This window comes from Hipposideros armiger, unplaced genomic scaffold (genome assembly GCF_001890085.2).
Source record: "Hipposideros armiger isolate ML-2016 unplaced genomic scaffold, ASM189008v1 scaffold_795, whole genome shotgun sequence".
Lineage (NCBI taxonomy): Eukaryota > Metazoa > Chordata > Mammalia > Chiroptera > Hipposideridae > Hipposideros > Hipposideros armiger.
Genome location: NW_017732145.1, coordinates 467,219 through 495,043, shown reverse-complemented (window position 1 = coordinate 495,043; position 27,825 = coordinate 467,219). Strand labels below are relative to the sequence as shown.

At 33.2% G+C, this 27,825-nt stretch overlaps 1 protein-coding gene across 3 annotated transcripts in view; it reads right to left on the bottom strand.

Moving 5' to 3' along the window:
• Window positions 1-27,825, bottom strand: part of LOC109374140 (adhesion G protein-coupled receptor B3) — a 409,286-nt gene that overhangs the window by 111,432 nt on the left and 270,029 nt on the right. For all 3 annotated transcript variants that reach the window (XM_019628473.1, XM_019628474.1, XM_019628475.1), the window contains 3 exons: window positions 18,896-19,006; window positions 13,149-13,310; window positions 7,148-7,312 (listed from right to left, as the gene is read on the bottom strand). In XM_019628473.1, the coding sequence (XP_019484018.1) occupies window positions 7,148-7,312; window positions 13,149-13,310; window positions 18,896-19,006 (438 nt within the window). The remainder of the gene's footprint in view (window positions 1-7,147; window positions 7,313-13,148; window positions 13,311-18,895; window positions 19,007-27,825) is intronic.

Here is a 27,825-nt window from a genome sequence, read left to right as displayed (position 1 = left end):
TATGTGAACTTTCTCCTGTCATGTAATTGTGTTTGCCTATAAGAAAAAAACTGTCTCCCATGAATGGGGCCAAACTAAATTCTATAATACATCTTAATGAAAATATTGTTTCAGTCTATTTTTGTATCTTGATAACTGGTGACAATATAGGTTAGGTTGAAAATCAACAACCATAAGTTGGATTATGTACTCATTCACAAAGTCATGAATACTTTGGATAACAAAACTATCATTTCCGTGACTGTTCTGGGTTGATGGTTGCTGATTGATAAAGCTACCTGTGGGAAGGAACTGGAAGTGAAGAATTCTAGCTCTGGCTTTGAGGCTATCTGATTTAGTGACGGCAAAGTTGGAGAGTTCAGATTTCTATCGAGTTGCAAGTTACCCAGGGAACTGGCAGGACCCTCTGGGACTATAAGACTGAAATGTAAAACTGCCATCCCTCTTGCTTTGGGCATATGCTAAAGAGCATTAACCTATGTTTTCCACTTGCCATTTGAAAATAAATTACAAAAGAGAAAAAAATCAAAATGAAATATCATTTTAAAAATTAGAATTAAAAATAGAAGCAAGTTATCATGGTAAGGCGAAGAAGAAATTTTTTTGTTAAAGTTGGTAATTAACTTAGGCAAAGTTTAAATGAGAAAACAATAGTAAATAGTAAAAGAAAGGAAGCGAGGACTAATAAAGATACAAGTTTTAAAAATCTCTCTAGCTGAACATGTAAAAATCACCGGAACAATGCTAAAAATCTGAAATGACACACAATTGGCCTACAACAGATTAGTTACGAAGATAAAATGCAAATCAATTAAAGAACAGGTTAATGAGGCAGTACTTCCATTTCAAACTGTAACATCCTCATGCAGAGATAACCAGGGACCTTTGAACCAAGGTCGGGCAAATGTTTAGCATCTTCCCACTCAAAGTCCTCACCAGAAAGACTCCCTGCAGAGGGACCCTGGGTAGGTCACCCTCTCACAGATGCTGAAGAATCAAAATTTTAGCTGTAAATGAGACTGGAGCCTCTTGCTCTAAATAACAGGTCCAGCTGTGTTCCTGAGGACTGACCTACATGTGATTCTTTAGTTCTTCATCGAGTTTGTAAGAGTCTGCAAATACACCCGAAAACTACAACATGACAGGATCTCTATGGAGGTTCCACATTCACAGGAATGCATTTCTCAAAGGCAGGATTGACAAGTGTGACATTGCTGAATCCCAGACTGACAGGCACCCCATGTATGCACTTCCCCGGTACAAACCCGGCGGAAGAATCCCTTTGAGTCGACGATTAAGGCTGTCTATAAGAAACAGAACTCAAAAGCTATCATAATATCCTAAATTTATTTCACCTATTTCTTCCAAAATCCCTCACCTTTAAATAATATTCTCAAGTAAATCATGATAAATATCCTCCACTTTATTTTGCTTTATTTTTAAAGATTACTCCACCTAATTTCAATCATATATCAATCCTATGACATAGAAGGTTAATAAATACTGGCCCCATCTCATAACTGAGAAAATTAGGAAATACAGAAGATAAATAAGTTGCCTAAGTTAATATTTATAACTAAGGTATGGGACTGAACCTTAATCGATGTCTTATGAATTCCAGACCACCGTGTTTCCCACAAAATCATACAATTAAATTTATTTATAGATATTTCAGGACATAAATGAAAACTTATTTGTCAATAGTTGTTTTCATTTATTTTAGTCTTCAATCTCTCACTCAAATTACTATTATCCCTATCCTCTATATTACTTGTACTGTACTACAAAAAAATATATCGAATAAGAATTGTCAAAACTGAAACAGAGGACTAAACTTTAAATCATTAATTCCTCCAGTCTTTAACTACTGACAGGAGGAAAACTACTTCTATAAAGGATTATAGTATAATGAAAATTAATATAAAGCTTGAGGCTTTGAACTAAGACTTAAGCTTTTATTTTTCCCTAAAGAATTTAATTTTGGAAAAGGCTATATCAATTTTAATTTTGGGGTATACATCTATAAAATTTTAATGGAGGGCTTACCTAGAAAATGTAAAAATTTTATTTGTCTGATACTATTCTCCATTTGAATATTGGTAAAAATTAAAACTATTAAAAACAGAAGCATCTAAAGTGATCAAATCAGTCTACAGGAGGAGTCACATCAAGGTGACATCCAGGAACTAGTCTGACACTTACAGGTAGACCTCAGTGCTGTGAGCGGCCTGCTCGATGCTCATCGCTAGGCTGTGTTAGCTCCTGTTGGAACTGAAACCATCACAAAGAACACTAACATCAGACAAGGTCACTCTGAGACTGTGATAAAGTGAGATAAAACAAGGCCACTTCATAGACAAAAACAAGGTCATAGTATCATCCACAAAATTCCAAACATTCTCTTCTTTCAGCTAATATGAGTGAGCACCACTTCTTTACCAATGACAGCTAGCCTTCCCTTCTAGATAACCTATTAAGCTACCCAGTCATAGCATTGCCTCCCCTTCCTGACATTACTGAATCCAGAGCAAAGCCTCAGTTCCTTAAACCTTTCCTGAAATCACACAAATATAAACCCTGAAACCCTTAATAAGTCTTTTCTGAAACCCTCTCACTGAGAATGCCCCACAGTGCCCTATGTTGATTTCCCTTCACTGCCAAAGGTAACAAACCCAACTTGTTCAACTGCAGGTGTCATCCTGATGAACTTTGACTGGAGGGCATTGCCATAATAATAGCACTAATACTTATACATTGTTTGCTATTTACCAAGTTCTCTCCCTTACAGCATCTCACATGGTCTTCTCACAGTTCTGTTAAGTAGAATTACTATAGTCCCCATTTTATAGATGAAGAAACTAAGGATCAGAGAAGCAACACAAATATTAAAAGGTGAGGTCAAAATTTAAATTATGCATTCTCTTGCAAATGTCCAAGATCCTTCCACTATAACACATCAATGTATTATTAAATAGACTCAGAAAATGTCTTATACAATATTGGGATGAGTATTAGAAATTTGGACATGTGCATGTCAAGAAAATCCATTCAACAGTAATTTATTTGATACTACCAGGTACGAAGTTGCATGGAGAGATAACAGGAAATGAAAGAGAATCTCCTTGACCTCAAATACATCAATTGTTGCAGCTGTGAACTCAGTTAGTGACTGCAGTGAAAATTCAGAGAAAATAGAAATCATAGGTTTTCTGCCAGAAGTTCTAAGCTTGGTGAGATAAGAGAAGGAGATCATGAAGACCATTGAACATACACATATATACACACATCCTTCCCTATTACACTTAAATACTATATACATGAGAAAAGGAGAAAAATGGGGTCATATTATTTGATTCAATGAATCATTGTGAATTCCTTTTGTTGCTCTATACCTCTGGTCCACCTTCTCCCAACCAACACCAGTCTCTGTTCTCAGACAGGGTATGCAAATTAGCAACTAATAACTCAAACTAGGTTAATCCTATATCTACACTTTTCTTTTCTATCCTTTTTCCATATATGGACCCCAGGCAAATGGTTCACCCTCACCTCGAAAGACGTGGAAAGAAGTTGAACACTAAGGGAAAAAGTACCTGATAAAAATAGGATGCCATGGGGCTGGCCAAGTGGCTCAGCTGGTTAAGAGTTAGCTTAAGAGTGCGAGCTCTGAGCAATAGGGCCTCCGGTTCGATTCCCACATGGGCCAGTGATGCTGCCCCTGAGCTGAGCTGCCGCTGAGCTGCCAACAGGTGGCAGGATGGCTCAGCTGATGAGAGCACATGCTCCTAACAATAAGACTGCCTGTTCCATGGTGGGTTACACCCGCCCACAACTAAGACTGAACTCGGCACCTTGAGCTGAACTGGTGCCCGGATGGTTCAGTGGACAGAGAGTGCACTCCCAACAACAAGGCTGCTGGTTCGCCTCCCTCATGGGATGGTGGCTATGCCCATCCACAACTAAGATTGTAAGAGCACCTTGAGCTTAGAGGTCACAAGCTGCCGTCGGACAGCCAGATGGCAACTGGCACCCTCCACAACTAATATTGAAGAACAACAACTTGGCTGGTCCCCCTCCCCAATTCCCCAACACTGTTCCCCTCTCCCAATTCCCCAATTTAAATAAAAATAATAGGATGTCACCTACTTATAAGTTGGTATCAAATTTTGCACAAATAAACCTATTATTTTATGTGAACAATACACATCACCCCTACATAGCATCTACTTCATTTCTGTGGTTATATGTTTCTTAAAGCAGGACTCTAGAGTGCTGTTCTGATATGATCCCACATGGAAATGTCACTGCCCATTACTGCAACTCATGTGATCAAATCTAGCAAAGGTGGTGAGTAGAGACCCAATTTGTTGTTTCAAATGTTTCTTCTGTCTTCTTCTGATCTTCATTTCACAACTGGCCTAACCAGTAGGTCTTGGCCCATTGTCTTCATTGCTGATGCACCTCCTATCACAGTTTTACCCTGTAAGGTGGGATGTCAGGTAGAATAGCTATAAGAAATGTAGGTAGAACACACTGAGCTCTCAGACCACCACCTTTCATTGGGATAGATTATTTTTATGTGCTTTTCAGAACTATATTCAAATTTTCACATGCTTATTTCTAAATCCTCTGAAGAAACTGCAAATTTCTAGAGATCGGAGACTATATATTCTTCTCAGTAGTGTTATACATCTTGCTGACACTTGAGGATGCTTTACATTTAGTGAAGTCGCCTGAATTTGGCTATAAGATAATTAGTTCTAAGGAGAATTCAAAATGTCCACACCGAATAAATCTTACATATATTAAAAGCAATAATGCCGGGCCGGCCGAGTAGCTCAGTTGGTTAAGTGCTCGCTCAAGAGTTTGAGCTCTGAGCAACAGCAGTTCGATGCCTGGCCTGAGCTGAGCTGCCACTGAGCTGCCAACAGGTGACAGGATGGCTCAGCTGATATTTGAAAGGGCAGTTAAAAATTATGTGCCCTTGCCCCAAATGATCATCTGATAAAAAAAAAAAAAAAAGAGTTTGCTTATTGGGCCAGCCGAGTGGCTCAGGTGGTTAAGAGCTCGCGCAAGAGTGCGAGCTCTGAGCAACGGTGGTTCAAGTCCCAGCACGAGCTGAGTTGCCGCTGAGCTGCCAACAGGTGGCAGGATGACTCAGCTAAAAAACAAACAAACAAAATAAATAAATAAAAATAAAGCCAACAATTTTGGCAGAGTATAAAAATTTTTTTAAAATCATAGTTATTAGAATTCCCTTTTAGATAGTAAGAAAATTGGGATACAACATGGTAAGAATTTTATGTCTTTTATGACACAACTAAATTCAAGAATGGAAATAACAGGAGTCAGAAATGACACATGATAAATTCATTAAGTATTCAAGATAGACCCATAATGCTCACTTATGAGAGAATATGAACTAGGCCAGATTGACAAATAATATAAACATAACTTCAAAAAATTAAGAACCTACACAAAAAGAAAGCCATCCATTTTTTATGGCCTTCGAGTAATTTTAACGTTAGTATAATACTGTTAAAACACACTAGCTTGAAAACACATGCGGTCCTACTTGCATGACAAAGCAACAACGATATCAGCTGAGGAAAAGGAGGTTTTTCATCTGAATTCTAACAACTTGGCATCTCTATCTACTGATACCCAAGCATTTTATTCCTAAAAGTTCATAGAAAGTAGAGTATGAGAAACTTGGTTGATGATATTTTAACTGATAAGTGTCATTTTATCTTTGTACTAAGGATCAATTGAGGTAAAAGAATAAAAACTAATATACTGAAAGAGGTTTTATAGTTAGTTGTTATTTTTTTTTTTATTTTTTTTTTTTTAGCTGAGCCATCCCGCCACCTGTTGGTAGCTCACGGCTGCTCAGCTCGGGCTGACTCGAATCACTGTTGCTCAGAGCTCAAACTCTTGAGCGAGCTCTTAACCAACTGAGCCACTCAGCCGGCCCTGTTAGTTGTTATTATTATTTCCCCATGTTATCTACTTTGTCATACTCCATGACAAATAAGAGTTAAATATATCTGACTCTCTGTAAATGTCACAGCTCAGCACTTAAAAAAAATATTCTAAAATTTACATAAGCTTGCCCAAATCTTTGGAAAAAAGGCAGGGCATAAGTATATTTGTGTGTGTCTGTGTGCTTGCCTATCTGCATGCTTATAGAGAGAGAGAAATAAGACATAACGTAACTGATTTCATAAACAAATTTTATGGGAGTAATTTGCAAATAAAAAATCATGGTTTTTTAGCTCCTCAATATTCAAAATGTCATTTGTCACTCAGGTCTGTCTCTTTCTTAGAATGTGCCTTTGCTAGTCCTGGGAGAGTCTATCATTTGTGTGTGTGTGTGTGTGTGTGTGTGTGTGTGTGTTTTATTCCATAAATTGCAAGCTCCTTGAAAAGGGAGATCAGTCTTTCTCATTTTATAGGTATTTGTTTTATATTTGAATGTTTCAATAACCTAAAAAACAGCACTATAAAGGCTTCTCTCTCTAATAATGGGTAAAATTATCAACGACAGTAAAATAAAAATTTAAAAACAGATTATATAGTCTTCATAATCGCTTAAAGATTATGTCATTTATGATCTAACCGTTATTTTATGACTCTAGCAGTGTATCTAGATTTGATTTCCTAGAAAATATCTATCATTTTTGTGCATGGTCATTTGCACATTCCCACTTCTTCATTGACTGAGTGTTAGGGAATAACACTGGATGGGCCACCTCTAAACCTTTCTCTCTAGTGATAGTATGAAGGCAACAGTCAACCCGAAGTCCGTGGGCTCCTTATAATTTTCTTAAGATGAAAAGCAAATGTAGATGAAATCTTAGTGAAAAGCATTAATATGCATATTTATAGAAAAAAGTGAGCATTGATTGGTTACTCAGTCAAGGAAATACTATACACCATTGCAAATGTTAGAATCAAGAAAGGTACCCAATTTTAAGAAACAATAAACAAAAAACACATTTTCCTACATGACTGAAGGTTGTGTTCTTAATATTTCATATATATATATATATATATATATATATATATATATATATATATATATAATCTCAGAGACCATATACGAGATACACAGATGCAAAGTTCACTAAATGGCGAATGCGCTCACCTGGGCAGAGAGCAATATTACAAGGCTTATGATGAGTTTCAGGTCCTTCACATGGCCTTCCTCCATACTGAGGAGGTGTGCACGACCTTGTTCTTGTCCTTTGGCCTCGACCACATGTAAATGAACATAAACTCCATGGTGACCACTCCTCCCAAACTCCATGTACTGTAATAAAGCAAAGAAGCTTCAACAACAAAAGCAGAGAAGTCAAATATTTATTTTTCCTGATAATTAAGAAAAAAATAAACATCAAATAGACAAGTATGAACATTTTTTAAAATTTAGTTAACATTCTTATTTGCAACAAAATGTAAAAGGTAATTAGAAAATTCATTAAAATAATGGAAAATTGCGTGTACCTTTTCTGTATTTGAACAGTTATTCATGTCATACAGTTTAAATGTTACCTCTTTTTAATGGAAATGTACCTCTCTCTTCCAGGATAATATAGTCGTGAGCTATTTTTAAGTAAAGGTAATGTCAACTAAGGTAGTATAGAAAACTACATTTCTGATAACAGCAATTTCTGGAGTTAAATTTGCATTTAAGTAGATAAGGACCAACTTAATTCTGCCAACAAAGTGTTAAGATTAATGACTTTTATGGTGTCACGAGAAACCAAACCTGAAAATTGATAGTATATATTTTAAAAAGCTTTTTAACTTCAAATTTTAATAACTAAATGTATTTTTGCAATTTAAAAATGTAGATGTTTAAATCACTGTCTTTTGAATAAGAGGGAAATTTCAAAAACCTCATCTACTCTCATAAGATCCCTCTCTTGGCCCTGTTTGAAAATGAGTGGCAAATACTAGGACCTCTTTCTAACAGCCATGAAACCAGAAGATGCCTTTCCTCTTCCAGTAACTGAATGGCTCAGGAAATCCTAATTAATAAAAATTTCTACAGAAAATAAATGACCTAATTAAGATTATGCCTAACATAACTTATTGATACCGCAATATTTCAAGGATGTCATTGCAATACATTCACACTTGATAAGAAATACTAACATCGTTTGTGTTCCTCCAGAATAACCATTCTCAATAAATATTGACATTTTTTTTGCAAAAAGTCCTTTAGGGTTCAAAGGTTAGATGCTTTCCTTGCACTGTCAAGTCTACTCTCAATCCAATTCTCAATATTGGGGACAGTAAGTAATAGCACTCCATGGGTAATACAATTAAAAGAAGCTGGGAAAAATGTACTCTTTGGTTCAAAAGTTCTTGTCTTACCTCAAGTTTTACCATGATAAAAGAAGTTCATAAGCAGACGTTTGAAGTGACACCCACTGAAATAAGTAGGGTGAGTAGAAATTTATAACAGAAAATGAAAAAAAAGATGTTCATTTTCTCCTCAATACTGGTACGGGAAAGCAGAAGTCCATATAAAGGGTCAGAGGAGTTACGCGAGTATATATAACATGTCTAGACTCTTTTGCATGTATATGTTAACCAAGTTGTTACTGTAAAAAAACACATATGATACCTTCTTTATGAGGCACCCCATTCTCTTCTATTTATGCTATTGATTTGTTCCAACTGGTTGTGAAAATATGTTCAAATATTAGAAAAATCAGCCAATGGGAGTAATAGTCAATGGCAAATTAAGATTCTGTGAAAACTACAGGAAAATATATTTTTAAAAATACAATATAGAAAAAAAAGTAAAAGAGGGAAATTACAATGTATACATTTTTCCACTTAAGTTTGATAAACCAAAACCAATTTGTATTTATTGGTATAAGAATAAATAATAAGTCTGTATTTACCTAAAAAAAATACACCTATACATATATCTACATATAGGTATAAATGATCAATTATAGAAAGGTATTTTAAAAGTCATTTATATGAATACATTTTAGTATGTTAAATGTATACTTTCAATCAATTTCTTTACTTATTTCTAATTATCAAGATTTCTTCATATAAAAACAACCATTTTTTTTCTTACTTTCTACATAAAGAGTTAACAGACAACATGGTATTCATATTGCTGGTTCTGTTTATTTTTTCTTGATCAAGTTACACTGCTCTAGCTATATGCATTGGACAATCCCAGAGAAAATGCTCCAAATTTGGCAGATTTTTCTCTATTAATTTAAAAGTAGTGTTGATTAATTTTAATGACTTAGTTAAGTTATAAAGCTGGAACCTTCTGAAAATTAATGTTACTTGCTACTTTTTAACAGTCTTTATTGTTCCACTGTGAAATTTTATGATTCCTCTACATCATTTTTAAAAAGTAAAAATACTTTTTATTTGAAAAGGACACAACATTATTAATAATTTGTTATTTTAGATACTAATGAATTAGTATGAAATTACAGCACATATAATTTTATAGATGCTATTCATAAGATTTATGTTAAATATTAGATATTTTATTTTAATGGCAAATATTATGCAAATTCCTTTATTTTTCAGTAAAATATGAAAATTTGTAAATGATCTAGTCCATTTGAAAAATGTATTACTACCAGATTTTAATATAAGCATACAAATTATCTTATGGGATATGTAAGACAACTGCTTTAAATAAAAGGGCTTTTTAACTTATTGGGATGTATATAAAACAACTGCTTTAAATAAAAGGGCTTTTTAAGTTAAGAATAAGTAGAAGTGAAAACTGCGACACTTACAAAAAAGATTTTCAAAACCTTAACTTAAATAAATTTCCAAAGGATTAGAATATATAGAGAGTAGACCAGTAGCTTTTAACCAGGGGTAATTTTGCCCCCCAGGGGACAATTGGCAATGTCCAGAGAGACTTTTGGTTGTCACAGTTCAGGGGAAGGAGATGTGCCACTGACATCTAAAGGGTAGAAGCCAAGGATGCTGCTAAACATCCAAAAATGCTTAGGCCAGCCCCCACCACACACACACACAACAAAGATTTACCCAAGTCAAAATGTCAGTAGTACCAAAGTTGAGAAACTCTAGAGGAAAACATAAAACTGAAAGTCAGAACTCAGGACAGGAAATATATAATTTAATGTAGCTCCCTACTTCCCTCAGCTTACTTTCTGTGACTCTCTATCATTTTCTGCTCCAAAAATAACAGTTTTTAAAGAGACTATGTCCAAAGCAATAATTTTGCAAAAGCCTGGTTATCTTAGCATCCATATTAGAAGAAATTAGTATGCAATTTAATTAAGGCAACCCATCTTCTGAAATTTGAATAGTATGGTAAAAGGTAACTAATTTATAACACTATTGATTTGCCTTTGATATGTAAATAAATATAAGCTCTAATTCTATCATTCCACATATTTTGTGGAAAGTGACTTTAACATTCAGTTTGTCCTTGTGTTATTTTCATTAATTAAATGCCAAATATACTTGCGTATCCAGTGTAACAAGTAAGTTATTGATTTCTGAGCTCATTTTCTTCTTGGGAATATTGGTAATTTAAAGTATTATTTCGGAAAGCTATTTATATGGTTTAAAATACTATTTAAGTTTTTCAATTCACTTTTTGCCACTATTTTCTTAAAACAGTGTACTGAAAAGAAATACATATTTACCAGTGTGGCAAATAACTGAACAAAGTATTTAACACAAAACATTTCATAACAAAGAAAATAACCATCTAAAAGATATCCCAATATCTTACAATGGGATACTAACTCTACATTTTCAAAATAATGAAGTTGCTAAATTATTCATGTTTGAAAAATGAAAAAGAAATGACCCAAACTCTTTTCATTCTCTCTAATTCAAAATCTGAACCATAACAATGACTAAAAGATACATATATCTTATCATCAGTACTCTTTAACCAAATTTATAAAGACAAACCTGTATGTACATGATGGTGAAGAGAAACTAGTAATGAGTATGTACTTCTTCAGTGGATAAAATGGTAGGAGGTTTAAAAAAACTGAGGAAAACTTTATAATCATAGAATATTCTTCAGTTTTCTGGACATCAGACACAGAGTGAAAGAAAGAGCACTTTGGTCTCACTACAGATGCTCTCCATGTCCAAGGAAGGGATTAATCAGCAGTCTCTGGCAGACTGATAGAGGTTCCCATATGTCAACCATGTGACTGTGCATAGGAAAGGAAACTCTGAATGTAGAATTTTGGAGAACACTGTGGCACCCGCTCATGCTTCCATTTGGGAATGCACTTGCCATCAGACTCTATTCTTGTATGTTGAAAGGATCTTGATCATTCAAAACGATGCTGACCAGATATATTTATATATCAGCTTAATTTTGTATTGACACTTTTCTCATGGGTTAGGGTGGGGAACTTGATCCTATCATCCTTAACATACATATTGTGAATAGGGGTCAGCCTTAATTAGGTATTAGTCCAGACAATGTACTCTACCTATACCCAACAGAAAACCCATTAGTATTTACCAATGAGGATGTTTGACCTATAAAATTTACAAATATGATAATGCTTAAAAACCCCAGCTTCTTACTGCTCCTTGCCGCCTTTCTCTTGCCTAACGTTCCTGAAATCTGTTTGCATTAGGGCCCATTTTTTGTCATCTTTTTTCATTGTTTTCACTTTCCATGATCAACTTAAGCATTTTTTCCCTCTGAATCTTTTTGTTTACTACTCAATGTTCATTTTCATCTAGTCTAATTCCCCCTACTCTCATTGATTTTTCTGGTTTTCTGTGGAAATTATTTATTCTGTCTTCTCTTCCTTATAGCTTTCTGCACTGTTTAGCTTTTAATCCTACCGTCATCTACTGTTTTGTATCTCCCACATCTGTTATAAAGGGATCTCCACCTCATTGCATCACTCCTCCTCCATGTTCTGCCCACTACTTCCTTTTACTTTTATTTCTTCCAGATTCTTGTATTGTGATAAAAAATACATAATGTAAAATTTACTATCTAAACTGTTTTTAAGTGTACAATTTAGTAGTGTTAAGTATATCCACATTGTTGTGAAACAGATCTCCAAAATTTTTTTATCTTGCAAATCAAAAACTGTACCAATTAAGCATCAACTCCTCCAGACTGTCTTTTTATGGGTTGCCCTTGCCCATTCTGCTGGGAAATTGGGAATATCCCTGAATTTCCCCCAGGCCACCCACTTTCTACTCTTGCTCTTAGCAACTACAGAATCAGCCATCTCTGGAAACGAAACTCAGCAGAAAACTTCTAAGTTAAACAATTTAGCAAAGTAAAGGTTGCTGCAGGGCCAGTCCCTTTCTTTATGCCTTCCTCCTTCTGGAGGCTTCTGGAAAGACTGTCAATGAAAGTGTAATAGTCAACAGCACCCATCCAGGAAACGGTTGCACAAAATATAAACCTGGAGATTCACAATATCATGGGCTTTGGGCTTATAAAAGACAGTCCAGATTCTTTTTGTACTTATTTTTACATGGAAAATCACTGGTTTCAAGAAGGAAAAACCTGTCATATGCATGTATGCATTAAATGAGAACAAAATATTGTTGTAATGTGGAAAAAAATATATATATAGTTGCTGTTGTTCTTCCACTAATGACTTTATACAAAACAGTGGAAGGCTCTGATGAGGGCAGTCACTTGAATGAAATAAATTACCAGAAGGTCCTTTGGTCAGAGGCATTGTTTTTCTTAATAGGGTCAAATGAGTGGTAGGAAAATAGCTGACTGCCTTAACAACTAAATGAACCATTGCCTTAGGCAATGGGTAGAGATCATATTTCTAGCATGCTGGCAAATTATGTTGTTCTTCAAACATTCAATTGGACATTTCCACCCTCTAAAATAAGAAAAGATATCAAACGTTAAATACTATTAGAAATTTCAAGCTTATAGTTGCTAGGGTGGGGGAGGGGCACTTTTGTAATTTCTTGACTGCTCTGAAAGCAGACATAACCACATACATAATAAAACTTCACAGTTGAATAAGAATGATACTTATCCGCTCTAATTAAAATGCCTATACCCAGTTCATAGGAAAATAACAAATCAATCGTTCCAAATGCGTAGCATGACACAATTCAATAACATCCACAGTTGCAGTTGCTGCTAACACTACCTGGACAGAGGGCAGTGTTATTGCAAACCCTTGATTCTCTTAATGGGCCGCTGCAGTGTGTCCCGTAAGGTGATACACAAGTTCTGGTTCGCACCTGCGACCCTTGACCACAAGTAACTGAGCATGAGCTCCACTGGGACCACTCTTCCACACCAGATTCACCTGCGTGCAAGACAACAAATAAACATGAAATACTGTCTTGAAGTCATCGAGTAAGCATCATACCAAACTGACATTACGACATGCAAGAATAATTTTAAATGTAAAAAAAAAATATATGACAGTACATCAAAAGGTACGAGAAAACATTTCAGAGAAAAAGGAATCTAAAGGGAGATACATATTAAGCATATTGTGTTAATGCAACATCCAGGTTTGCCTCAACCTTGTGAGCAAAACTACTCTTCACAAATTCCACCGGGCCACGGACACCTTGAAGGGGCCAGTCTGTGTTTTTCAACAGGAATGATTGTTGAAGCGATGCTCTTCAGGCTTTGCACTTTGATGGATGAGGAAGCAAAATGTATCAGTAACTTACTCTGGCTTTGGTGAACAGGAATACAATGATGTATTCTTCCCTAGTCCTTTATTACATAACCTCCTTTCTAATGCTGGATGAGATGGAGCCCTAGGAGTGTGGGCATATTTAATTTTCAATGTGTTGAACATTGACATTTATAATTTATTCCTAGTATGATTCCTACTTCTTCACCCTATGGCAGCTATTTATTTTGTGATCATTTATTGAAAACCTTCTGTCACAAATTTTCCCCATGATCTAGAGTAGAGAAATGATTTTTACTTGAAACGAAAGAAAATTCCTCTATGGTTTCTATTAATTTAATATGGAGCTAAATTGTACTTTGAAATAGGGCCCTAAAAGGCACTGAAACAATGTCTACTTTCTATTATTATCTGAAGTCATGTCCCAAAGGAGACTTAAAGTGAATAATTTCTAAGACCATTGAAACAGGCTTCTCATTCTATTCATGCATTATGTTCAGGATAGATTTTTAACACTGATTTGAAAACGTGCAGTTGTTTTTCCCCAAATACAAAATTTACCTGTTAGCAGGAACTATTTAAATAAACCATTTAGATGTTGAAAATGTTTACAGGTGAAGTGTTTCAGAAAACTTTGTATCACTAATGATATAAATTAAGGAGCAACTTGTATTTTATAGGTTCTGCTTGAATTTGCTTTCGGAATAGAATTCAAGGGACAGAATACGATAACCCATGTGTCCATATTTTTTGAAAGGTTGTTAAATGACTTAGTAATTACTTGCTGTGCTAGTCAAGGCAGCAGGTCCACAGACTCTACTCCAGAACAGAAGGCGGTTGGGCCAGGATGTAAATTTGCTGATTTCCTCACTGAGAATTTTTTCCAAAGGAAAAAAAAAAGTGTTGGCTGAAATAAAACATGTGCTTGATAAAGTAGTTCAATTTACCCTCTGGTGTAAGTTTTTAATCTCCTGGAGGGACCATAACTAGTTACACACAAGCATGGGTCCGCAGACCACATTTTGGGTAGAACCATTATGAAGTATTTGCTCTTATATTGGTCTGCATTATTGACCCAGAGGCATAGATTTTAATGCATTTATAACTAGATATATATCATAAAGGAACAAACAGGGGTAACGGGAATGACATATTACATTAAATAGGGCTCCTTTTTAGTGTTGTGCTCATGTTTGTCCTGGAAATACAACCTATATAGATTACCCTTGGTTATTTGAGTATTTTTTGCCTTTACCAATTTATATATAATTCATTAAAAAGTTACTGGATGATCATTTGAATAATATTTAAGGCCACGCCTCATAATTTGTTCTTTTACATTAAATAATACTTTATTAAGATTAAAATCATTCTATAAACCCAATAATATGATCATTAATATATATATATATATATATACATATATATATACATATATGTTTGTGAATGAATAATTTAAGCTTAAAGTTAGGGACAATATAATGCAAAATTTTTACTTTTGATATTTCAACTTGCGTTTGTGGTGACATTAAGTGGAAATATTATGGTTGTATGTTATTAATTAAAAGCCAGAAAATCTTGAACAATATGAATCTATGGTAAATGAAATTCTATAGTAAGTAAAATATATTGATTATGAATAAAGTGTTATAGTTTTCCACAAAAGCAGTCCTTCTCTTACCCTTGCATTGTTATAATGGCAGAAAAAATATTTTAATTAAATTGAGCAATGAATCATGATCAAGATCTAATATTAAATGTATTCTGTGCAAATATATAAAAATTTGGGTTGCTTCTGAATGTAGTATGTTGCTCTAATGATTTTGAACAGGCTAAGCAGTGATGACTGGATCATGAGAGATTGATTGGTGCTCAGAAATGGCCTTCTTCACTCCCTGAAACTGGTGGTTAATTTCAGAGATCAAAAACAAAATAAATAAATGAATAAAATATTGGCTTTCAAATTATGAATCAAATTTTGCCTCTCAAATACTGGCCTACCTACCCAAGTGACCTTGCTATACATCAAATGCTATAGTTTCAAATGTCATTTTCACTAAATAGTTATGATTTCCATGCTGTCACTTCCTCATTGCAAAATGTTTGAAGACTAGTCAAGCACATTGGGTCATAGTGAGAAGCAGCTAATGCATTTGATAAGAAAGGTATATTTTTTAAAACTCACTGACATTAAAATAGTAAAGTATGATACAAAGTACTCAATTTTTTAATGTGTGTGCCTCTGGAGATAGCACAAACTAATTTGGTTCCTTAACTTGCAACTGAGAAGGCATATTAAACATTGTGTAGACGGCTTCTGTAGCTAAGGCACTATTGAGGCTCTTTACCTGGCACAAAACATGAAAGGAAACTGGGAAAGCACTGCAATGGAAGTCAGAAGACCTGTGTTTGATGGAAAGCTACTGAACATTAGCTCAGTGACTGAGAAAGCCAGTCTATTTCTCTGAACCACTCAACAGAATGAGTAATACCTCTAGCTCAAAATGTATTTGTGAAGATTAAATGAAATAATGTATGACAGGACATTTTTAATTATAAACAAAACATTAATATAACATTTTGCTAGTATGTTAAAATCATGAAATTAGAAACACACTTTTATATTTTCTGTTTTAGATACCATGCTATATATTCCTATTGTAGGCTTTTTCCCCTACTGGAATAAAAGATGGCTTTTCCAAACAAGTTTGTCTTAAACCATCTTATTGGCATTTGTATTTTTATTAAATATCTATATCTTATCACTTCATTTAATTTCCCTTGACTATAAATACAAATTGTGTACTAGGCTATTGGAACATTGTTCATTTTTATTCAAACTAGCTTATATCAATTATTGTACTAACCAAACTGATAATTTATTTTGATAAAGTAATGCTACCTCGCCAAATGTTGCTCTTTAAAAAAACAAACAAAAAAAAAACTTTTCCACTCATTTTATAAACTTTATAGAAAGTTTGTTTTTTAAATACAAGGCTTACTGATTGAGAGGCCAGGTTACTCATTTTGAGAAGTAACTCTTAAGTTATAAATTTTGATAAATTTGTTTTGTTTTCCTCATGACTAATATAAAAAAGATATATAGTATCTTTTATTATTCAATTTTACCTCTATTGCTTTATTGTTTGTTCTCAAATGAATGTTAGCAATGTTATTATTGTTTATATAGAACAACCATTTCTTGGTTTGAAAGACAAATAGAAAAGTTTTATAAATAAAACCTATTTTTTTAAATTTTGTGTGACATTTAACTGTATTTATGCAGAATAACTAACTTAACACCTAAAGAAAGTAGAATCTCAGAAAACATTTAAGGGAAAAAATTATCTCTTTTTATCTTTATAATTCCCTAGTGTCAAAAGTTGTTTTATGTATTTAAAAAACATTTTAAAATAATTTAGTTTTCCAGTCTTTTATCAGTAGCATAGTAACTTAAATTTCAAACAAGTATTATACATGAATTTATATTTGCCTATACTATCCCTGGTTTAAAATTAAATAATAAATATTTATTATCATCAATTTGAGCATCCATTAAATATCTTCAAACAGTAATTATGAAGTTCATTGCTTTTCCTGAGTGATGGTTACAATATGGGGACGTGAAATTGAAGCTCCTTATAGATAGATCTACTTAATAAGTGTTTCATCTATTTATACCAAATGATTTATTATTATATATTAGATGCAAAACAATGCCTGGAAAAGAACGAATAAATTAAAACATAAATTAGCAATTTCTCACTAAGAAAACATAATGTGATTTGAATTTGCAAACAGCATTTTCACAAAAACTGAATTTTCTTGGTATATGTCATAGGCAAATCCAAAAACTGAATTTATGTAAAACGCAAGTTTACATAATATTAAGCATTAATCAATTTTACCACATTATTGGAAATTTAAAACCATAGGTTTTACAATTTGACTCCTAAGTGATCCCAATTTGAAGGCATTTCAGTAAACCAATGTCTGCAGCAAAAGCAATCCAGATAAGCAAGTTATCTTCATTTCTGGATTTGGCTGCAGCATATACATAAAAAAGCTAAAAAAATATGTCCTTATTATAGAATTTATTCTAAAAATCCTTCCTGTTATGAGAATTCTTTGACCTACTTGCAACTAATGTATTAAAACCTACCACTCACCCATTACCAACAGTACAATTCATTAAGAATTTACATTTTTAGTTGCAGATTCAAATCTATTTTTCTGAACAAATATTATCCTAGAACATGTGAACTAAAGGAAATATTCATTCTTCAAGGGAATTTCATCAAAATCATTCTAAATGTCTTCTCAAAAGACTGGTCATGTACAAGAAACTTCTATATTAATGGTAAAACAAATCATTTAGATTGAAATGCATAAAACTTTATAAACACAGATAACACTGTTAATTTGCAAATTTCTAAAATAAAAGTGACAGTTGAAAATGTTCACAACACAACTTAAACATGTTTTCATTTAAGAATTTACCGCATGCAATGTAGCCAGATGAAATTATAGCTCATTTATTATGATGAGCCAAAATATGAATGTATTTATTTGCTTACATATATAAATATATATATATGTTTGGAGGGAGATTTTTAAAAGTCATTAATTTAGGATTAAAACTTTTATAAACTGGAAAGTCATTTTTGTTGATATTTAATTATTTATGTATTACAGCTTACTAAAAAGACTCTCAGCTTTTTATTATTTAGCTTATATAACAAAACCCTCTTTTCAAATCAAAATCATTAAATTCTAAAAAAATTGTTTCTAACCTTTCCATACATTTTAGCAATCAATTAATATTTTTGTGATGTATGACTTCTGAAAAAATATTCAACATATTAAATACTGTTAAATTAAATCATCTAAAGTCCTACTTAAAATTTAATTCTAAAAAGTCCTATAATTATTGATAAAATAACTTTATTGACTTTGTTTAAAAGTTTAATGATACATTTTAAATAGTTAATTAACATAAATGAATCATAATATGTAAATCCTAAATGTCCCATACTGAAAACGAAATAAATCTTACACATTTTTTGTGCACTTTTCATTTCATAGCTACTTCATTTATGGACTTTAACTGGTGACAAAAAAATGGTTAAAAAAAAAAATATCAGCTCCAAAAACTGACAAATGTGCAGCAAAAGATTATGAAAACATGCAGTGGTTTCATTAAATTAACAACAATAAATAGAAAAATGTAACTAACGTATTACCAGTTTGTGCCATAAATTTAGCAGCATCAGCTTGTTCCTGAGGGACCCTTTTTTCATGAACAGATCGAGGTCGCTGACTTTTAATTGTATGATCTCCCATCATTCCAAATTCTAAAGACAGAATAAAGGTATATAAAAGCTTGTGTGTAGACATTTGTCACAAATTACATTACTGTCTCATGCAATATGTTCCTACACATACCTAGAATTTACTAATTAAATTCACAATTCTAAACTTGCTAGGCTGATCTGCTTGGAATATTTCTAAACTCAAGTAAAAAAAAATCTATAAACAAGAACAAGTTTTCAAGAACAATAATAACAGTCAATGAAATGACACATCAGGTTTTAAGTCAGCATAATTAACAGAAATAGTGTACTCTTTTCTGATAATCTTTTGAAGCAATACATTAGAAAAAAATACAACCACAGTGTTAACTGTTGTTTTTCAGAGATAGAATCCTAACTGCGTAACAGCTGCTGCTTTGCTGAATAGTAATCACTCCCACAAGTTTTTTAAGCACTTTTTTTGAGGAATGAGTAATCCTGTAAACGAGCTCTCCGGAGGCAAACATTCACTTAATGGACTATTTTTCCAAAGATGAGGTTGCACTTGGCATCCTCAAAAGCTCATAGAAAACTGTGGCTGAAGTAATTCTCATTCTCTCCTGCCTTGCCCCCAAATAATTCCTCATCTCTTTCCTAACCTGATGTAAGAGAGTGTGATCTCTTTCAAAAGTTATGCTTAAAAATGGGAATGACTCCAGGTTTCTGTTATTTAGTCCTTTAATGATGCACCTTTAGGAGAGGTGAAAAATTTGGGCCTAACGCAGAGAAAAATGGGGGAGAGAAAAAAAAAGTTGACAAAAGACTAGAATTCCATGTAATATACTTTTTGAAAATTCATATGCTTAGAATTCTGCAGGAGTTCCATGCTTATTGCACTGTTACTATAAAATAATTTTAATAAAACTAAAGCCTAATGTATGGAAGAGTTGTTAGTTCTGGCTCATAGGAGTGTAAGTAGGTGAAGAGAATTTCTGAGGGGCGGGAAATCATTGTGCTTTCTGGTACATCGAGAAAATTGTTCAGCCCTTAAGGCCAGGTCTTTAATACATAACAAAGATGATTGGGTAAAAGATGTTCTAATGATAGTGCAGATATATTGCCAGAACTACTAATGTCAACATTTAGAAACGGATAATTTCACTCACTTATTGTTTTGCCTTTTCCCATCAATCTTTAAATAACTTTCTGTTAAAATATTGCAGCTTACTTTGTGCAATTAAGTCATGTATTTTGCAAGCACTAATTCTACCCACTCTTGTCTTTTCTGTAAGGAGAAAAGACTAGCACATATTTGTCCATTCTGGCAAACCCCCCACATGGATATTAAAGTATGATACCTGACAGATTGATTTGTCAGATATTATTTCCAGATATTCTTCCCAAGGGAACATATCATGAGAAATTTGAGAAAGCTAAATGTATATTTGTTTTTGTCAGTTTAGATAAAATCCAGGCAGAAAATGAAAATTTTCATAAAATGTCATTTGGTTTAATCTTGTAAAATCCATCACTATTTTCCGTTACTGCCAACACCCTTTCATTCCACTCATTTATATATACAGCATGTGCTACCTAAACCATGCTTCATTGTGTTCATAAGAAGTATCTAATCACATATCATTTAATAATTTTGAAAACTGACTACTTAAAGTGTTTATATCTAGACTCATACACTATCCAATATTTTGGACTATAATATACAATTGAAATTTTTTCTGGATCTGAAATAGCAAAAGAAGTTTAGTTGTAATTTTTATTAACAGTAGGCTTTATCTTATATCCTCTAGAATTTATAATTTAAGCTGTGGGTATGTGTTTGTGTTTGTGTGTGTGTGTGTGTGTGTGTGTGTGTGTGTGTGTGTGTGTGTGTGTGTGTGTGTGTGTCTATCGCTTAGGGCATTTAAGTCAGAGTGTATGTTTATATAAATAAGTTCGGTCTCTAATGCTTGGACTAAGGTAGTTTTGGCACTGGGAAGGCAAAGGATATCAAAATAAATTATCCTATGCCCACAACTTCTTAACTACTTAGTAAGTAACTTTATTACCTCTTCTAGTAGAAGACAATTCTTCAACTCAATGGCAGCATGATAATAGTCTGCAATCTGTTTTCTAAGGAAAAAATAGTTTATTTGTATGGGGACTATGATCCTGAAATTTAGAGGTTTGAGTATGTTGGTGGACACTGCGGAGATAATTTTAAGTGTCATATTTAATTTTTAATGACTCCTGAAATTTAAACACAAGTGAAGAACTTATTTTTTTAAATAGGCATTAGTATTTAAATGAATTATTTCATGTTATTAGCAGGAATCTGATTTAAATCTCTCAAACATGTATAATACAAATTAAACTTCAATATTCTTCACTGTAGTCACTTCTACTTATCATCAATTATCTTTTTTGTGAGCATTAGTGCTTATACCTTATCATGGGGTCACAGATTTAAGATAGGAAATTGTTCAATCATCTATATTTTTTACATAATCAAAACTTTAAAATAATTTTTTATTATTGTTGTCAATATAATTTATCTAAAAAAATTACTTTAAAAAAAGTGAGAATATGAGAACTTGATATAACTAAATTCTCCATTATGATAAAAAACATGTTAACAATTTCTTTCTTTTTCTCAAATGGAAAAACAACACTATGGTGGTATTTTCTGAATGTCCCAGACCTATTGTTTCAGACCTAAAACAATCTGAATTTGTAAGTGACACATATAAACTATTATCTAGCCAAGTGAGATTTTTGGCATGTTTATGTGCCAAGTGTTTGGAAAAAAAAAATCTTTGTTTTAGGATTGTTATTAATGGTACAATTTAACAATAGATATCATGATTCCATCCGTATCTCCCAATGGGATATTTTCAAAATATTTGTGTTCTCTTTTAAGATGATATTATCTTTTTCACTTCTAATGAAAATAAAGGCCAATTAGATCATCCAAACCTTGGGGGGAAACAAAAACAAGCTATTATTTTTGCTATTATCCTCTTATGTGGTGAATGTGGGTTGAGATAAACCTTTAGCATAAGTTCATCATGGATTGTTGATTCATATTCAAATGATTCTGAGTTTGCAAAGATAATATACTACATTAGTTACACAAGAAAAATGGCATAGCCAAATAAAACGATGATCTGCTTTGGTGAAAGCAATGAAAAGCAAGTTATGAAATCAAATGAAGTAATGTACAGCATAATAGTGTGTATGTACATATGATACATGGCTTATGAAAGTACAGGGTTATTTCCTATATCTTTATGTTGATGATATCTGTTAAGTGGTGGGTAAATAACTGCGTTGATGTATAAAACTCAAATGATTGGACATGACTTCCATGTTCAGGTACATTTTCTCATAGGCTCTTTTCACTGTGCTTCTTAATAAAAAGCAGTAGTCTCTGGAAGCAGGATACAATTAAAATTACATGAAAGAAAGGCTTTGAAAATGTATTGCTTTGAGCACAGTATTATATCTTTTCTTCCCCAATCTAGGAATACATAAGTAGATCATTAAGAACAAACAGACCTAAAAACTGATACTTGATAGCCAATTGTCAGTTATGAAGTTTTTGTCTGGAAATCAAGGGTTATAATAATGTGAAATTGAAGTCATCAAAAAGTTAAAACACATGTCCACTTGTTATTTTACCATGTATTCATTTTTTAATGTATAGACAACCAGAACATCAGATTAGTTGATATCAATTATGACTTCAATCTATCTTGCAATGTAAATAATCACTTCACATTGCTAGCTTACTTTATTTTGCATTTCCGCAGAACCATTCTCGCCTAGTCTATTATTGCTTCTCTACAAACTCTCCAGGTTATGTCCTACTTATATTCTATGGCCAAAATGCACTACATTTTGTCATGGAAATAGTCAAGTCACTGTACCCTTTCTCTCACTTTTCTTCACTTGAAACACCAGCTCTTCTAGTCCTGTCTACAATAAAGCTCTTTTCCAAGTTCAACTCCAAATGGCACCACATTCATGAACCATTTCCTAATCAACCAATCATAATCATCTTCTGCCTTCCTGAACTTCTTTTTAGCTTTATATCAATAATTGGCTTTCATTTTAACTGTTAGATTGTCTTATTCCTCCCACTGGATTATAAACATCTATGAGAAGGAAGGATGACTTAGGGGTTTTGAAATTACTTCCTGCTTTGCATATAGCTGGGGTTCAACATTTATTTACCATATAAATAAATCTCATGTTAACAATTACTTTTTCAAAATGCAAGTTTCTAGGTAGCTAGAACCATTTCTTTAACTTGCTTGAAGAACAGTTTGATGGGAAAAAATAAAATTCTTAATGAAATGCTTGAAAGTTATTTACATATGATTATGATGCTAAACAATTTTTCTGTCAGCAAGGTTTATCATCCATAAATATATTCAGGTTACTATTGAAATATTACCTTACTTAGAATTTAAATCTCACTACCCTAAAACAAAGCTTAATTTTGTCAACAAACATTTATTAATTAATATGTGAGGTATTCAAGTTATAAAGATAAATATGAAATAGTCTCTGATACTCTTGAGGTAATAGCCCAAGGAAATTCAGTAAAAATGGTCTGATATTCTGGAATATAAAAATTTATATATTTTAATCAAATATTAAACTATACTTAAGACCCATTTTTATATTAATTTCCTAATATATTACCCTTAACAATAATGACTTGCTAATATGTCTCCAAAGAGAAAATACATCTTTTAAGCCATGCAACTAGACATGTGACATGACATTCCACTTGTCATACTATAACAAGTAAGAATATCAAATGCATAACTTGTTGGGAGAAATATTATTTCATCTGGCTGGATTATGGTGATATAGACAAATTCTGTTAAGAAGCAACCAGATATTTTCTGAAATAAGATTATTATACTTAATGCATCCTAGGTTCATATTTAGTCAGGAGTTTAAGTTATTGAAGTTGTTCATTTATTTTTATACATATTGGAAATAGAATTGGCACAATTATTTTGCATGCAAATTTTTTTGTGTGCAGTATATATATATATAGCTGGGGGATACTTAGATACTGAAGAGCAGCCCAGATCATCAGTCATTGATATCCTTTTCTTTTCTGAGATTTTTAAAAAATATTGCTTGAGGGCTGGCCAAGTGGCTCAGTTGGTTAAGAGCTCACTCAAGAGTGTGAGCTCTGAGCAATGGGGTTGCCGGTTCGATTCCCGGCTTGAGCTGAACTGCCTCTGAGCTGCCAACAGGTGGCAGGATGGCTCAGCTAAAAAAATAGAAAATAAAAAACAATAAAATCTTGTTTGAAATGTGATCGGGCTTAAAACTTGTGTTCTCTCACTTAACAACTATTTGTTGAGTACTTATATAGCCAGGCTCTTTATCGAAAGATAGAGCTTACTTAAAGGGGATAAGCCTCGAGTCTGTATTATCAAAGACATTTCTAAAGCTGGCAGGAACCATTAGAAACACAGAATTTAAAATTAGACATCATTAGTTGAAATTCTGAAAGACACTGGTTAAAAAGTACTTTTTACTGTTGATTATGAATCTATTAATTTTATTTTCCTAAAGAACCAAACAGGAGTAGATAAGCAGATAGAAGACAATTTTCAAAGAACTCAAGAATAACAGTTTTATAAAAAAGTTGAGAAATAACAGGAACTACTTAAATAAATGCTGAGACAATTAAAAATTAATATGAAGAAATATTTAAAATAAAATAAAGACATAGCAAGATATATTAGAATCTGAGAAATCCATCGTTCAAATGTAAGAGGATAGTTGACAGTCTCTCCTTCAAAGTAGTATATCTTGGTTCCACTGCCACAGTGAGATACCTGGTTACAGGGACCAAACATGTATTAGAAAATTATATAATAAAACATCTTATCTAGAATGAATCCAGGAAATTTGGGGTATAAACCCTTAAATCATCATTTTTATGCTTATTTTCTGTCTTTCCTCTGGGAAATGTTAGTAAATTGGATGCACTGTTCTATGTAAGAAATCATCAATGCACATAATCATGTAGAAATTATTTGTTAATATTTCTTATATATTATCCGCTTGTGTTTATGACCTCATCTCTTTTGAGAGAACTATTGAGTTTTCATAAACTATCAGTAATGGTTTGTTTGAAAAATATGTTATTTGTTGGGGATGAGGAAAGTAAATGTAGAAACACATAAATAATAAATGCAATTCTACTTCCCATAGTAAACTAGTAATTGAATGTCTTTTCTTGTTGACCTGCATCAGAATTTAATTTAGCACATTAGCACATGAGCACATCAGTGGCAAAATGAGATGCTTTACTGTGACCTCTAACAAGTTTTGTAGAAGACTAAAACTTTTACACTATTTGAATAATATTGCTCAAGCGGCCGAATAAGATCTTAAGAAATCTGAAATATAAGAAAGTAAACTGAGTTATCCCTGGATGAAGTATTTCTATGTTTTCCTAACAGGAACAGGGCTTGGTTGTTTTCCTGCCAAGATTTCTGTCATGCGGATTGATCTCTGTGTGCAGAATAGACTTTGCAGGGATTTCCAAATGGAGGGAAGCGCTGCTCTGGGAATGAGAACAGACTTCCAGGCTTCCCTGGGAGGACAAAAATAAATGAGACACCTAGTGATGGAAAGCCAAGGACTTATGAAGGGAAAAATGATAGGCTGCAAGAGTGATCTAAGAATTTCAGAAATGTGTGGTTAGAGGATATGGAAATTTGAAACAGCAGATGTTCAGGATTGGGTGAAGCACAAGTTGCTAATTAATGGAATATAAAATATGAAGAGGAGGGACAAGAGATGCTCCTGAAGAGATTGGGACTGGGGAGATCAGGTCCACAGAAAGCCTCTCAGGCCTCACCAAGAACCCCAGAATGTATCTCTGATTAACTGCAAAAACTTTGAAGGGTTTTTTAAGAGGAATGAGCGAGGGTATTATGGTTTGGTTTGAAATTTAGATAGATTACTCTAATTGAAGAATGGAGAGTAAACTGTAAGGAAACAAAATTAGAGGCAGCGAACGTACACGATTAGGAGGCTATTGCAATTGTTCATTTAAGCTTCAGTGAGCAATTGGATGGGAGTTCCCCCATTAAATAAAGAATCAGAACCACACACAGAACGCTGGCCGGTTCCAACTTCCTGCAGATTGACTACATCTTTGGACCACTGGGTCCAAACTGTTGGGAACTAGAGCAGTTTAGTGCCCCAAAAGTTTACAAGGAAGCCTATACTTAAAAAAAGTGACACTTCTTAGTTTGATATTTTTTATTGATATGTCACCTTTGTATATACACTGTGTTATACATTATATTATGTACAGTGGGTGCTAAAAAATGTATACACATTTTAAGAAAGGAAAAAACTACTAAAATTGTAATATTCAATATATACCCTAACAAAAGATGAATACAAGTCACGTTTGATGTCTGCAATTACAAGAGGTTCTCAAAGTGATACCATCGGTGTCCAGACACTTCTGATTACAGCAAACTACTGCTTTAGCAACGCTGACCAGTGTCCACTTGTATACATTTTTTTGGCATCCCCGGTATTTATTTAGAATTTTTAAGAAAAATGATTCTTCTATGATTTTTAAATTAAGGCTCATATCTATATGGTACTTTCCAACTTGCCAAAGCTCATTTTCATTTTTTATAACAATAGAATACAGAATAAATTAACTTAAAGCAATATCACTGTATGGATATTTACTAAAAAATAATAAGCTATTCCATAAAAGTAATTGGTACATTCTATACCCCAACTGAAGGTTAAAAGATTACATAAATGGTCACTTGACCAAACTAGTTCAATATATAAACAGTGGGTAATCTGATGAAGTGCCTGCTTTTTTCATAAGACATTGGTATCGGGATATTTCCGACACATCTTTATTGCACTTAAATTATATTTAATTGAGTCACATGGCCCTCAAATTTACTATTGATACCTGGCGGTAAGAGAGGAGGATATTCTGTGTCTTTTATACTTTTAATTTATCCATTAAATTCAAACAGAAAAAAAATTAAAGAATCTAGAACTATCAAAGTAAATAGTTCTAGTCATGTTTAGCATTTATCTAGTTATATTTTTACAGTTTATTCCAGAATTTTTAGCTTAAAGCACTATTGTGTATATATTTACTGAGGAAAATAACAAAACAGACTTTCTTAATGACAATGATTCTACTGAAACAGACATTTATAATAATTTCTAAAAGTAAAAATAATAACATCTTAACCATTTCCTTAAAATTTTAGCTTATTTCTCAGGGACAAATGAATATACATGGGATATATTTTTATTATTTTTCTAGGATATAAATTATATTTATAATCAATTAGCATATATTCAAACTTGTTTCCATAAGTTATTATTAGCATTGAAGCCCAAGTGACATTCTATAGAGAGAACTAAAAACAATTAGCCTTTTAAAGCAGTGCTTCATATACCTAAAGATAAGACCACTTTAAGTAATGCAGGCTAACGCTGAATGTGGACAAATAAATGAGCAACCAACAGATGCAGCTCATATTTCAGAACATCACTCTTCAGTGTATCTTAACCTGTTTTTCGTTTCGTGCAAAGGGGATTCTGGAAACATGATCTAAGGTCTTTTTAAGCTATAGAGTTACATTATTTTCTCGGGTCAGAAGTGGGCCCATTGGGCCGGCTGAGTGGCACGATGGTTAAGAACTAGCTTGGGACACCAGAGGGCCCCGGTTCGGATCCCACATATGAGGGTAGTGACACTGCCCTCCACAGCTAAGATGCTAAACAACAGCTCAACCTGGAGCTGGGCTGCAGTGAGTCGCTGGCAAGGGCGTAGGCTGTAGCCCCTG